A 15,255-nucleotide genomic window follows, 5' to 3' on the forward strand; every position below is an offset into this window, starting at 1 on the left:
TTCTGCAATTGTCATAAAAGAATAAATTCTCCCAAACTTAAATTGAACTGCACAACCCTTGAAAAGGCACTGTAATTGCAAGGTTATCTGGGCAAAATCGGAATATGCTGAAAAGTTACCTTAAGGGAAAACATCCTGTGTGTCTTTCTCTTCCCTACAGAATATAGTGCTGTTCGCGCCTTGGGGAAATTCAGCACTGTACAAACAGTCAGAGCAAAGCCAACAAACTGTCTAAATCCTACTTCTGCCCTCCAGGCTAAAGCAGTACAAAGCATTGGAGAGGCCCCTGTGGAACACATGTAGTGCTCATGAGTAGCTCTGTCCTCTAATCTCCTTTTGCCCATTGCCAAGTTTTACCCCGTGCTGCCTAGCAGGATATTTCAGGCTTAAACCTCCCTCCCTCTCCACACTGCCTTCCAGGCCTCATGTCAGTCATCCTCGCTTTTTCAAAACTGTCTTTTCTGTTTCTAGACCAAGATTCATCTTCTGGGAAGTGGAGATTGTTGCAATGACTCTGTGTTATGAAACTTCTTTTAGACCAAAAAGCTCTTTGTGTTAGATCAAGTAGATTAGGAAAACAGTTTGAAATTGAATTGCTTTCAATTTTCTGGCACACAGAGGATTTTTGAAGTAGAAAAAGTTACTGGAAGAGTTCATGAAAAGCCATCCTGCTCCCCACCAGCCACAAAGCGTTATTTCAGCCAGAAGATTGCTCTATGAGCAGAATTCTACCTAAATTCAAACTTCAAATGAAATCACAGTGAGTTACCCCACAGACACTTACACATAGAGATCCATAGGAAATTCTTTCATCATGTGTGTTACAATGAATTCCACCATCAAATCTGACAGAAAAAAAAATTATAAAGTAAGTATTGAGCTGACTACTGTCAACTTTTAGTAGACTACAAGGAAGTCAAACTGCCCCACCTACCTACCTCAACCAGACAATAGTCCTGCTTAGATGAAAGAAATTCCACTTTTTTGTTTGTTTGTTCTAAAGAACATTAGACATTTGCTAGAACTAGAAAAGAAACTACTGGAAACTACATACTGTAGCTTGCTGTACATGGTGTAATTTGCACTGAGGCACTGTTTCCCCATATGGTTTCCCCCACTATTAGTCAAATAAAGACTATACCATGAATTCTGATGTTTAGAATTGCTCTCATATTTCAAGTCCTGTCACTAATGGAAAATTCCATTAAGAACCACATTTTAGAAAATTATTCTTGCCAGAAACAATGTTCAACCTAGATGTTACTTAAAGAGACATTGTAAATAACACCTATTTTTCCTAAAACAAATTCTGAAGCAAATAAAGCTACCTTGATCTCAACACAGGCTAAGCTTCTGCTTAAGACTAATTCAGGGAAAAAAGGAAAAAAGGAGAATGTGTCTAACATTTAAGGGCTTCCAGTGTGAAGAAAAGAGACAGAGTATAGAAATAAAAATGAGACACGGTAATCAACGATAACTGAATGTGTGTGGGGGTGTGCTCGACCCAACTTCAGCATGAAATGCTTCTACCAAGCCACTGGTAACAATCGTGAGCTGTAGCCTCCTAGGGCAGTAACAGCCCAGCAGTGTGACTCAGGAGTGACTAAAAACAGTGTAGGTGAAGAGTGTATGAAATCTGATAGCCCTAGAAAGATTCTTCATGCAGCTGTTTTGTCTTGGCTTTTAACAATCGTGTTTGAAAATGTTGAAGTCTAAGACTGCTTCGGTACCATCAGGCTGAACAGCCATTCAGGGATCCAGGCTCCATCCATTTCTGAACCCATATGTGCTTTTGGCCTCCACAGTAACGAGAGTCACAACTTAATCATGTGCTGCATGAAAAGCTTTCAACTACGCCTCCATATCCACAGGCAAAACCAATCCTAGCTACTAACATTCCTGGGGTTTTTTGGCTCAGAAAAGGCTCAATGCCCAGCAAACATGTTCAAAAATATGTTTTTGTGAACCATGGGTTTGCCACCATCATATCATCTACAAAGTACTTGTCGCTGCTACCATACTCACCTAAACACTGAATTTATTAATCACCTGCCCTCCTTCTTGTTAAAAACTCAGGTCAAATAGGCAAAGCAGTGTCTGCAAAACTTTCTGCAAATGTATACAGGATTTATTGCTACAGAGCTGCAATCTTGGATTTGTCTGAGAGGTAGCCATGTATAAAGATGGGCATGGATTGCCAGAAACATCTTTAGTATGTAACTGTCCTTCTTTTAAGTCCATCCACTGCTCCATTTAATCCTCCAATCTCATATTTCTATTGCTCAACAAGAGATGCTTCAGGAGCCACAAGCACACACAGAGTGCTCTGAACACTCACCAAGCACTGCACACACCAGCGGACGACAGGGCAGGTTCTTGTCTGCTGCTTTCTTCCGATGTCTCATCGGCTTCAAACACATAAAGATGAAAAGAAGTCAGGAGAAGCCTGAAGTGACAGTCTGTGTATTACTGTATTTTTCAAGCAAATAGTACCATCAGCACAGGTTTCCTTTTGTCTTTTTCTCCAAGTGCCATCTTACACATACTAACCCTAAAGGCCGTGGCTGGAGAAAAATTGTGCCTGCTTTCCAGCATGCTGATACTGGGGGTTTGTTTCTCTAGATGTGTGGCTGAAGGGCACTGTTCTACTGAGGAGAGGGACCCCAAGACAAAAACAACTCACACAGAAATTCCTCCCCCTTGGTTGACATACTGATTTGTTTCTGTCCAGAAGTCTGATTGGGATTCTTAACAGTGTGTACAGTAGTCAATGGCTTTGGCATTCATTGTAACAGACCAGAAAGGCTAACTGGATAGCAAATCTGTTGTTAAGGGGCAATGACTAGCATTCTTGCAGCATGGTCTCCTTAAAGTAAAAATGTTTGTTTCTTTCTTGAACAGTGAGTGACTTTCAATTGCAGCTTCATTGTCAGATGAGGTGGAATTTTCCAGTACCACAAAGACAGAATGCATCAAGTTAGAACAACCATTCAAGTTACTTGTAACTATGGAGCTTCATAAGCCAGGTAAGGACACTTCCATCACAGGAAAACACTCTGGAAAAAAAAAAAACTTTCCTCCCTGAAAGTGAATTACTCCACCCAGAATGAAGCCGAAGCCAAATAAGGGCACTTAGTGTAACTCCAGCTGGCTATTATGTATCACATGAGGGCTAATGCTCGCTGAAGATTAAGGCAGAAAGTTCTCCCTATCACTGATTTCCTCAGAGACCTTGTAATACACAGCTTCTCGCCAGCTACACAGGCCTCTGAATTCACTGACAGGGCAAGGAGCTCTTTGTTCTTTGAAGAATGGAGACATTCCGAGAGTAATTCAAAAATCATTCTGCAACTACTGCATTTCTGACAGTACTTCCACATGCCTTAGCAATGTAGGTTAGATGTCTGTGACACAATTTTCAACACATACTTTTCATACATACTCAAATCCTCTGTGTTTGCATCCTAAAGAGAAAACAATCTGGAGGAAAAGACTCACCATTCTGTGTAGGTTTACACGAAAATTCATGTTGTCATCATGAAGAAAAGCATTAGCATATTGATCCTATTGAAAAGGGCAAGAAAAGGGAGGAGATATGAAAAGCCCAACACCCTACAGTTGCCTTTCAAATCACATGTGTTTCAGTGTAAAACTCCCAAGATACAACCATAAAGTTAAAAAGTCGTCTGTCCAATCCCTCTTGTCCCACCCAGATTTCTAGTCACACAAAAGTAAACCCCTCCTGATCCCAATTCCACTTTAGAAAAATAAATTGCTAACAAAAAAGCAGTAATTCAGTCTTTCTCCCCTTTAGCTCATTTAAACTCTGGACTGTACACACCATGGTGTCACAAGTTTAACAAGTGCTCCAGGTGTATAATATAAGAGGTGGCTCTCCAGCACACCAGTTCTGTGACTCTGGATAAAGGTTTAAATCAGCATTTTGATGCCAGAAGCTACTGCAGTGCTAGCAGATAGGTTTGTGAGCAGCTCCACCCCTCAAGCAAATTTCATTCCAAGACCACCTCTAAATTCAAGAGGCTTCTCCAGATAATGCACAGCCAGAATAAGTAATAAATATACCCTCTATTTAAGGTCAGAACCAAAGAACGCTCTTGTTATGCAGGAACAGAATTTCTTGTGTTATCTAAGCATCCACGTGAAGAACAAGTGCAAAAACCATTTAATTAGAAAAATCTTAAATGTAAATGATTAGTTTTCAGGCTGCACCCTGAAGAAACATTATTACAGAATCCTTACACTGGCTATCAACCTCACTGCCATTTATTCTTTAAGGATGAAAGGTCTTTACTTGTAAGCAAGCCAAATGTAAATGCCACACAAACAACCACCATTCAGGACATCAATCAGCCATTAGAACACACCCCCCACGAGACAGGGCCACATTCAGCCAGGACTGCTGACATAGCCCTGTGATGCTGCTTTCTCACCCTACTACCACATTTGTTTCTTGTCTTGCTTGTAGGGACCTATAAACACGTGACTTACTTTCAGACTCACATCCTTCTTTGGCAAAAGGGATACTTGCACAGCCTGTGTTTACCATGAACAGCACAGAGCTGAAAGCCATTAGCACATTACTCATCTAAAAGCCACACCACAGGGTCACTCAGAAGCTAAGACAAAAAGCTTAGGTTCACTCTTTTTTCCCCTCATCCCCAGGAGTTGACTAACTCGAATAAGATGATCCAATTTTCAAGTTTCAAGTCAACTTTAACAGTACTGCATCAAGTATACTGGCAAACAGTAAATGCCTGAGGACTTCACCACTCAGTACCACCGTGGATATTCAGCTCCTGCTCCACAGGAGTCAGGGGATAGAGCCCTGTAACACCATCTGCTGAGCCGCTTCACGCGAGAAACCTACCTCTGCTATGCATGTCAGGATAATGAGGCACAGCTTGCCACTGTGCAGCCGGTGCTCATCTGCAAAGGAGAAAAAAACAAGTCCCCCATGAGCCACACAAGCCTAGCAAGGCTGAAGAGCAAGGCAGCTGCTGCAGCAAAAGAAAAGCCCAGCTTGGAGATTCTTCATAGTCCTACTTCCTCCATGACAGCTAAATAGTTTACTCTCATTAAGCACTGACCCTCCAACCTGGCCACTAAATCCCACCTGACTGTCACCAGTCACCACCAACAGCAAAGGGTCAGATCTGAACTTCTAACACCATTGTAACTATCCTCTGGGCTTCTGTCTCACTCAGTTTTACTTCTACAGATACTCTAAATACTGTCTTTCTGTTACAGCAGAGGCACGCCGTTCCCTCTCTTAGACAAGGTGGAAAAGCAAAACATCACCTTTGCTGTAGGTTATGAAACAAGCAGCAAAGCTTTCATAGAGGCACAGCACTGTGGAGCAAAATAACTGCTGACATTATGCTCTTAGTTCCAAGTTTTAACCCCAATACTGAGAGACATGACCTACTTTGCTCTTTGCAAAACCATGAAAGAGGGGAGTCTGCAAAGACTTAGCATTTTAAGCCACAAGTTTCACCCTGTTCACGTTCCACAACTTCTTATTCATCTCACAACTTCAAACAGCTTTTGACTTGAATGACAACTGGAGCAAAACAGAGGGACTAAGGCAGAAGAATACAATTTTTTTGGATTATTTAAAACTCCTCTCAATTTTAACCTTGAATATAAAAAGCCCCAAGATACATATAGTCATGGGGTAACATGGGATAGAACAAACCCCTGTTTCAATCCTTGCTCAAAGCAGGGCCAGGTAAGAACAGGTTGTAGAAGGCACTGTTCAATCAAGCACATTTAAAAATCTTCATTCTAAAAAATAACGCACTTGGACCACACACCCCCAAACCCCACAAAAATAAACCAACAGAAAAAAAAGCCCCAAAAAAACAACAAAACACTGATACCTAAATTCTGAGGAGACTTAACATTGCACATTCCTGAGATTTCCAACAACTCCTCTAAAGCACAGGACTACTACACACACCATCCCAGACATCTGCCTTAGAGTCAAACTCAAAGGAGAGGGATATCTGAAACAGTCAGACATGCTTTCATACAAAGCAGAAGACAGCATCAGCCAAATTCCTTCTTTGCAGGTGACTTTTACAAACACTTTGCTAGCTGGTGTGTATATGGTAATTATAAAAACAGATAGAATGGGCTTAGCCAGCTGTTCTGTCTAGTTTGACACATCTTTTATTTTCTTTTCTATGCTGCTCAGGGACAGATATTTTCTAGCAAGATGTACCCTGAAGTGTACTGATTTAATCTCGCAGCACTAAGTAAGATGAAGAGGAATTTTGGAATGGGAGAGTTAAAAGTCTCTCCCATCTCCTTACCTCAGCTAAAATGTTTAAGTGTGAAGTTTTGTACTCCAGCAAAAAAGAGAAATGACCTAGAATAAAATTGATACACAAGAGTCTTGTTATTTTTATACTGTAAGGCCTCCCTGTGTATTTCTGTAGGTGCTGCTACCACTTCTCTCTCTGGAGATCATGCTGTAAAGGCTCCTGTTTCACACCATGAACTCTGCCCTCTGCCAGTGTATTGTGAACATCAGACCATCTGCAGGAGCTAAGGGGCAGCTATGCAAGCAGTTACCTGCACACACACTTCATACTTTCACAGCAACCTTCATTAAAGCAACAAAGCAGACCACTTTCTACAGGGAGGTGTATCAGTATGAAACCTGTTTTGCAGATGGGAGAAAATGACACAGAGGTTTTGTTTCTCCCAAGGCAGCTGCCTCTGACTGACACAAGAGAGGATAAGAGAAGGGCCTAGCAAACACAATCTATTAAATTATGCTCTCTGGGACGGGACCGAAGCAACTATCTAGTCCTGGATGTGGAACAAAGCAGTTTCCCCTCTAAGTGATCCCACCTGTCCCAAGACACATGGAGTAAATTAGAATTATTCATTCTTCTTGCTATATTGGTGTCACATAGAAGCATAAAATCATTCAGGCTAGAACAGACCTCTAAAATCACCGAGTCCAGTTGTTAATCCAGCACTGCCAATCTCTTAGTAAACCATGTCCCTAACTGCCACATCTACATGTCTTTTAAATACCTTCAGGACTGTGACTCGAGCACTTCTCTGAGCAGTCTGTTCCACGCTTGATCTTATACAAGAAAAAAAATTAGGCAGTGCTCCATCTCTAATCAAAATACAAGGTCAGGAATACACCCACTAGAATTAATAGGTATTGGTTTGGAAGGCACACTTCTTAAATTATCACTCAGTGGAGCTCACTGCCATAAACTACTATGGTGGGAAGGAGGTCAATCAGCTGCACACATTTCAGACCTGATACAAGCTAGAACCAAAGTAAAGAAAGAAACATCAACTCCTGCCTCATAACATAGTAACTCATCTCTCACTGGCTTGTTTAGTAAGGAATCCCTTCTATCAGATCCCACTCTATCTGACACTAAGCCAGTGTGGAAGTTTCCAAGGCCCTGTGCAGACTTTCCACATTACAGTGACTGTGAAGTGCAGAAGTTACATTGAAAAACATTAAATTGTCCCATCAGAGTCTTGGATCAGCAAGACAGACCCTGAGAAAAGCAAATGAGAATGAGCAAATTAGAGAGCTGGTAAGCCCTCCTCATGTGTGCAATCTATTAAAATGACTGAGCCAAGATTGATGTGGTTTAGTTCAAAAGACAAAATAAGAGGAAACATGAAAGCAGACTTCAAATATATAAGGGCTGACACATAAAAAAAGAAATGACCCGTTCTCAATATCTATCTTGGAGAAGATAACTAGCAATTAATTTAAATCACAGCAAAGAATTTAGAAAGCACACAAAGCCTTCTCACAATAAGGACAGTTAAACAGTGGAATGGATAGTCTGAAAATGGTGCTCCATTGGTGCTCAAACCTGGCAGCAATACCTCTGAGAGAAGATAAAGGTAAACCTGGTTCTGCCTTGGTTCCAAGGAGTTGTGGTTTAACCCCTGACAGCAACTAAGTACCATGCAGCTGCTCAATCACTTGCAATGCTTCCCCTCTCCCCACAACGGGAAGAAGCATTGGAAATAAAAGGCAAATCATGTGGGTTGAGATAAGAACAATTTAATAACTGAAACCTCATCATCATAATCATGAGAAATCATAATTATCATCAGCAGAGTCAGAGAGGGTAACAGAACCAAAGAGACAAGTGATGCACAATACAGTTCATGATAGGATTGCTCACTGCCTGCTGCCCATCCCGTCCCCAAACAACAATTGTCCCCTTCGGGGTAACTCCCCCAGTTTATATACTGGGCATGACATTCTATGATGTGGAATATCCCTTTGGCCAGATCAGGTCACCTATCCCAGCCATGCTCCTTCCCTGCTTTTTCTGCACCTCCTCACTGGCAGAGCACAAGACACTGAAAAGTCCTTGACATAGGGTTAGCACTTCTTAGCCAGAGCCAAAATATCAGTGTGTTATCAACATCATTCTCATACTGAATCCAAAATCAAAGCACTGTACCAGATACTAAGAAGAAAATTAACAATGTCCCAGCCAAAACCAGATAGGGGTGCATGAAGTTCCTTTTGGTCCTAATTTCAATTATTACTTTTTCTTCAACTAGTTTGCTTACTGAACAAGAGCAAGACAACGAAATACAAGCTAGTAGATAAAAGGAAACTGCCTGCTCTCTTATTCAATGTGAAGTATTCATGAAATTCAGTAATTGATGTATCATAGCTGCAGATATATTCATATTTCTGTTGTTATATCTAACTTAACAGCGAAAGTCGGTAACAGGCTGAAATACAGTGCAAAGATCACTTGTTATGTTCAAACTATGGTCTGGCCTGCATAACCACTGGGCAAAACAGCACCCCTGGGTACCCTGAGCAGGAGATTAAGCAATACTTCAACTCCAGCAAGCTGAAATTAACCCCCACAGAACTACAGGAGAAACAACAAACACAACACAGAAAGATACTTTCTCAAGCAAATTACTGCCAGTGCAGTCTAAGTTGCTGCTGTCCTATTTATAATTACAGAGCTACCTGTTTAACCAAAGGACAAAGGAAGTATTTCCTTCCAAGACTGAGCTTTGCCTCCTGTGTCAGTTTCTAAGTGTTCTTAAAAATACAGTTCTCTGGTCTCAGACTTCCTCTCTCTGACAGATAGTTGTGAATCAGATATACTCACACCTTTTGCATATAGACAAGCTTGGTTATTAGGTATTATCATTTATTATTACATTCTTTCTATACCACCTGACATCTCTCCTGCCAGCATTAGGTCTCTCCTACTACCTTCATAAGTCTTATCTCACAATAAGAAATCACTTAATTTTTTCAAAAATTTTGAAATCTTCAATCTTTTTATAAAGAGACTCCACTTCTATTTCTGGAGTCACTAGGCATGTTCCTGTGCCCTCCTGACTTCAGAAGCATTGTCTGTTGCATCCACAGAATTCACCTACCTTTTGTGTCCTGCATCACAATTGAGCTGTACTTCAAGAAGGTTATCAGCAGGTTGCTCGTTTGCACATCAGCATCCAAAGGCAGCTCTGCAGAACTTATAACTGGAACAAAGCAGATAAGACACGTTTATCCTATACAAATACAAGAAATAACTACACAGAGATCTAAGACACAGACTCACAGGTCTGGTCTAGGATCAGCCTACTTGCAGGGCCACCTGACATCCTCCTCCATGACCACCCAGGAAAGATTTTGTTATGAAGACTGGTATCACTCCCTCAGAGACCATTTCTCCTGCTCTAAGCACAGCCTGTGTTAGCCTACAAAGTGATATCCTTCTCCGTCCTGCCCCTGCTCTCCCCGGGGAGATGAGCCCACTGTTTTAGCACTCACCAACAGCCCCAGCCTAGGGAAATCTGGATATTTTCACTGATATCCAATTAGTTCTTACAAGCAACACAGTTAACAGTCACACAATTCTCATTTTGTAAAGAGATGCGCCCAGAGACGGTCTTTCTCTGTTTCAGCAATTTTGAAATGTTCGTTTCAAAAGGTCTTTGTCAATTCCCTCTCAACATATTCTTCCTTCTCAACAACAGTCTCTCTTGCAGAAGTAACACACAAGACATAAGGTAACAATTATTGCACAACCAAAGATACAGAAAAGAAAGGCAGAAACAGAAGCTTTATAAAAATCAAGAGGCAAAAGCAGTCACAGCTTGTGCTAGATACATCTCAACCCAGCAGGGAGCAGAAATGTACTTGCCATACCCGCAGCAGTTCACTGGCATTTCTCTAGGACACCAGGTGTACTTTTGACACCTTAACAGTGGACATCATCTGCCTTAGACTTTACAAGGAGTTATCTCATTTCCTCAGCTAATTGCACAATGTGACTCCTTGCTCATTCCCCCATTCCCCATGCACCATGTGAAGCACTGAGTTTATGAGCTGTCAAGCCTCTATCATGTGACTGAACCACATTTTTACTGATGATTGAGCCTGAGCTGTCCTAAAGGGCCATTCTCTGCCTTTCCAATTGGAAAGCTTTACAAGAAATATTGAAAGGGAGGAGAAAGATCAGTGGGAAACATGCATCATGCATTTGCCTGCAGATCCTGCCAGGTAAGTCTGACACCATTTAAGATAAAGTAGCTCAGAAAAAAAAATTCCCAAACTGATGCTAGCTTAGGAACTCTTCAGTAAAGCACTTCATACAGTTAAAGTATAAAAAAATTAAAAGTGAAGGAAATAGGTGGGAACCCATAAAGAAATTTTACCTACATCAAAGATCTGGCAAAAAAGATACAATCGGAGAAATTACTGGCCTGAGAAAAAATTACTGCTTGAATTCTGTAGACATCAGTTTAGAGAATAGACCTGGACATAAGAAACAGCTGCTTGCTAATGAACCCGCTAATGGCAGAAAGCTGAGATATACAAACATAAAGGAGTTTCAGACTGCACACAAAGAATGGGATGAAAACAAGAAGAGATAATAAACACAAGATGAAATTAAACAACGCAAGCCATAGGGTCAGGAATTTGGGGATTTATTTCCATGGTAAGCTGAGAGCTCATCAGCTGCAAACAAAATACCATTATCAGATCACGAGATGACAAGCTACCAACATGAAGGTAGAGTCCAGTTCTACAACACATATCCAGAAATGCACTTCCAGCAGAGACACAAACACTGTAAAGCCCTGCACAAGGGGCTGGTGAGGCCTTATCTCAAACGCTGTACATAATTACGCAGAAGCCATGATCAAAGAGGATAAACTTAAACTTGAACAAGTTTAAAGACATTCTAGTATGTTGACCAGAAGAACAGAGTACCTTTCTTGTGAGACAGCAAAACACAGAGGTGAGTAAACCAACACGTGAAGAAGACTGACCTTTGCTTCATGATAATGGTGTATGAATTGACCAGAAATCCAGGTTGCAAAGTTGAATATTTCTAACCAAGGAACAAGATGCTAAAACTGCCCCCCAACAGAAATCACTGGGAAACAAATTTAACAGATTTAGTCAGAGCTTGATAAATTCAAGGGATTGTATGATGACATGCCTGCAAGCACTAGGCTCAAGAGTTAAGGAGACCTTTTCCAGCTCTACGCAATTGTCCTCACATGACAATAACATGACTGTTGTGGCTGCCTAGGGGGTCAAACCCACAGGTTCTCACATCCAAGAGGTCATAGATGGCTTGAATTACAATTGCCCAAAGTTTCTCTCTTCTCGTGCTATAAAGACAGCCTAAGACAGGGCTCCCTTTGCACTGGAAACAGATCTGCAGACCACTAGTATACACATCTTAAGTATCATACCATCTTTTTTCTGCCTATCCTCAGGAATCCTTAAGGCTTTTCTCACTTTTGAGGAACGAAAAAGGTATTTATCACAAGACTGGACCTCATAAGAAGTGAGGAATTACATCTGATTGTTGGATGACTAGGTTGGGGGCTCTGAGGGGAAGTAATTTGATCCTGTATACAACTGTATTTTGGTTCAGAGAAAAGTCCGCTTCAATAAGAAGTACCTTTCAAAATTCAAGGCTTGTATTTCATAACCCTGTAATGAGGCAAGTAAGACTTCAATTGGGGCAAGGGCAGGCACAGAAGGATGAAGGAGACAAGCCAACAGTAAAATGCAGGATTCTTTAAATCCCGCACTGAGAGGCCCAGACTAGAGCAGAGGTTCTCATGGAACTCAGGATTACACAACCACCTTCAATACAAAACTGCAGCCCTTGGAAACAACAGGTCAAACAGATCAATGTAAGTTCACTGTTCGAATCACATAAAAAATCGTAATGGGGTTTTTAGAGGTTGCACATTCCCAAGCATGAGCTGGTTTAGTCCATTCAGTCTTAAAGACCTGGGGCTCCTGACACATTACTAATGCGCCACGTCTGCTGGCAAAGTCTGTGCAATAAGACTGGAAGCTTTCTCACTCCCAATATTATGAATAGCTAAAAGATTTAGCTAAAAGTCTGAAAAATGTATTTATATCCCCAGTGGATCCTTCTTGAGCTGTTACAATGAACGTAGTGAATGAATATTTAACAACAGTAAGCAAACTGACATTTAGATAACTATGGTGACAGGCACACTTGATTTACATATTATGGATAAACAGTTTCTAGCAAAAGCCTCATTTCTGAAAAAGAAAAGAAAAAAAAAAAGGAAGAAATCACTCTGAAGAACACATTGCTGCTTATCCTGGTCCATGATACAGACCTTTTTTAACACATATTTTGAAACTTTACAAGGTCTTAATTTAGACTATAGGTTAACAGCCAGAGACATTCCAAACCAGAATATGAACCCATTTTTTATCTCAGACAGCATAAAAGAAAAGCACCTGAAATTCATAGATGGATTTCTACACGTTAATGTAACTTGAAAACAGTTCAACTACACTTTTTTTTTGTGCAGTAAAAAGAAAGGAATCTTCTCATTCCAAAGCCAAAAAGCCTCTTGCTAACTGGCAGCCATAGGCAAATTTTACAGCTCAGTTGCAAGACCTTAGTAAATGAGGAAAATTCTGACACATCTTTAAAACAGCAGTACTCAAGCACCACCAAACTAAACCAAGCCAAGGGCCTCAAAAAAAAATCACATTGTAGGGATCAACAAGGTGACAGCAGGTAAAAATAAAGCAAGCTTCCCAATGAAATCGCTGCACATTAAAATCAGATCCTTTTCTTAACCTTACAAGCCAGGAGAAGCCTCAGACTTCACAAGATCACTGCCTCTGCTGAAAGCAGGATGGAGGTTTTGTTTTGATTTTGTTTTGCCGTGTGGTAAATAAAAAAAAAAAAAAAAAAAAAAAAAAAAAGAAATAAAAAGTGCAAGCAAGCTGTAGATGTAGGTAAGCGCAAATTCTGTCAGTTGTGTAATATGCTGTGGGGGTGGATACATTTGCAATCAACACGTTGAACAGAAGCCCACAAAATGCCCATCCCTCCACATTTTACGTTATATGCACACAGAGACTTGAGACATAGGGGACTCTTGATATGAAGCTTTTGTTATCCATGGCAACCAGACAGAATTCATCCATGAGGAGGATCATCCTTAAGTAGGGTATGAAATGACCTGAATAGCTGATATAACTGAGTAACCCAGGCTGCTTTTCCCCAGAAGTACTTCCAAACTGTGCTCTATTCAAATTGACTCTGTTCCTTCATTAAACACTCTTCAGCTCACAAGCCATGAAAAGAGCCATTTCATTTCTTCTCTTAAACTTGGCTATATCTATCCATACCTTAAAATGAAAGGGTTTTATTTTAGATGATTTCAAAGCATATTTATGTGGACACATAACATCTCATTTAGAGGAAAGATCTCAGGGTAAGCAGTCCTTTACAAAGCCTATCAAAGAAAAGGCAATAATAAGAGGGAGGAATACTTCCACACCCAGACTGAATTCAAATCCCAATTAATTCAAAGCTGAGGACAAGTGCATTAACGACAAGCAGGAATCCACAGCAATTCTCTGTAAATCTTTTCAAATGGCAAATAATCCCAGGCAAAGGACCTGACATTAGAAATATTCATAAGAAAAAGCCTACACAGAATAACTAATGGGCTGGGTGTACCTTCATGCAGATATTGGGGCACTACTGCTTTCAGAAGGAATATCAGCATGATTTCATTGAGCAATACACAAGGCAAAATAAAAATAAATTTGAGCCAAAGAATCTTGCTCATGTTTAGTAAGGCAAGCCCCTTCAGGAAGAGGCCACCAAGTTATATCTGCTCCAGACAGATCTCACTAGTGGCAATCTTCAGAAAATAGTTTGCTAGGTATTTTACAGTTTTAAATTACTTTTCCTCAGGAGATCATCACATTTCTTACCATCTGAAGAAGGTGGGGTGGTTCCAAGTGGAGTGACAGGTGTCGTTGGAACTGGGCTCGTTGGTGTTGTCATCAGGCCCATTTCAGGATGGCTCTAAGAGAAAACACAAATGCACAGGTCAACTGCTAATCCCCAGGCACTAAAACACAGACTACTACTTGTACCGTTCCACGCTCTCACACAATAGATATGACTAAAGAAGTCCCAAGAAACTTCAACCTCTTCCCCAAAGAGCCAGGCCATGGTTCCTGACATTGGATGTCTAATGATTAAACTGTACATCAAATTCTCTACTCCACAAAACACAAAAAATACATCAGAAAATGGTGGCTCTCCCCAGCAGACAAAAAATGCCCTTCCCTAATGCAGAATGGGAGAAGATTTGCAAAAGCCTACAATGTTAATAGTTTCTAATTCCCCCTAAAACACATCAAGGATGTCCATTTGAAGTATTCCTCCAAGATTCTTTCACTTCTCTTTCTAAAAGCAAATTCTCCTTGCTCCTGCACCCCACCTGTTCATATTCAAAAATGATGGCAATTTATTAGTTTCCTGTCTCATGTAAAGCCCTGCAGGAAAGACATTGCAGGAAAACAGTGCATAACATAAATAATACTATCATTATTGATCTTCTCTGCTTCCATCAGCCAGTCACTCTCCCCATTTCATCTTTGCTAATAGTTGCCTGCCTAATTACTGCTTTGACTTTCACTCTTTGCAAGCTTCCGGACCTATCCACACTGGTGAGAGCGTAGGCAATCTGCCATGCTATTTTTGAGTCTGGCTGCCAAGCAAAGTGTCCATTTCATAGGGCAAGTTTTACATAAATGTATCATCTGCCTTAATATATCATCACAATTTCAAAATAAAAGGAAAATACAGAACTGCTGATTTGATGTTAGTTTCATAGGATTTTTCACAAGTGGATATCCTCCACACTGCCTTTGAA

The 15,255-nt window shown here is 40.7% G+C and overlaps 1 protein-coding gene across 8 annotated transcripts in view; it reads right to left on the minus strand.

Moving 5' to 3' along the window:
* ARMH3 (armadillo like helical domain containing 3) overlaps window positions 1–15,255 on the minus strand; it is a 123,079-nt gene that overhangs the window by 85,980 nt on the left and 21,844 nt on the right. For 7 of the 8 annotated variants that reach the window (XM_066191066.1, XM_066191064.1, XM_066191065.1 and 4 more), the window contains exons 14-19: window positions 14,306–14,399; window positions 9,439–9,540; window positions 4,889–4,947; window positions 3,499–3,564; window positions 2,339–2,408; window positions 785–845 (exon numbers count right to left, since the gene is read on the minus strand). In XM_066191066.1, coding sequence (XP_066047163.1) covers window positions 785–845; window positions 2,339–2,408; window positions 3,499–3,564; window positions 4,889–4,947; window positions 9,439–9,540; window positions 14,306–14,399 — 452 coding nt within the window. The remainder of the gene's footprint in view (window positions 1–784; window positions 846–2,338; window positions 2,409–3,498; window positions 3,565–4,888; window positions 4,948–9,438; window positions 9,541–14,305; window positions 14,400–15,255) is intronic. The other variant, XM_066191072.1, reaches the window with a different exon arrangement.

This window comes from Chamaea fasciata, unplaced genomic scaffold, assembly GCF_029207755.1.
Source record: "Chamaea fasciata isolate MVZ Bird 193981 ecotype frontalis unplaced genomic scaffold, bChaFas1.0.hap1 SCAF_9, whole genome shotgun sequence".
In the NCBI taxonomy this organism is placed as follows: Eukaryota; Metazoa; Chordata; class Aves; order Passeriformes; family Sylviidae; genus Chamaea; species Chamaea fasciata.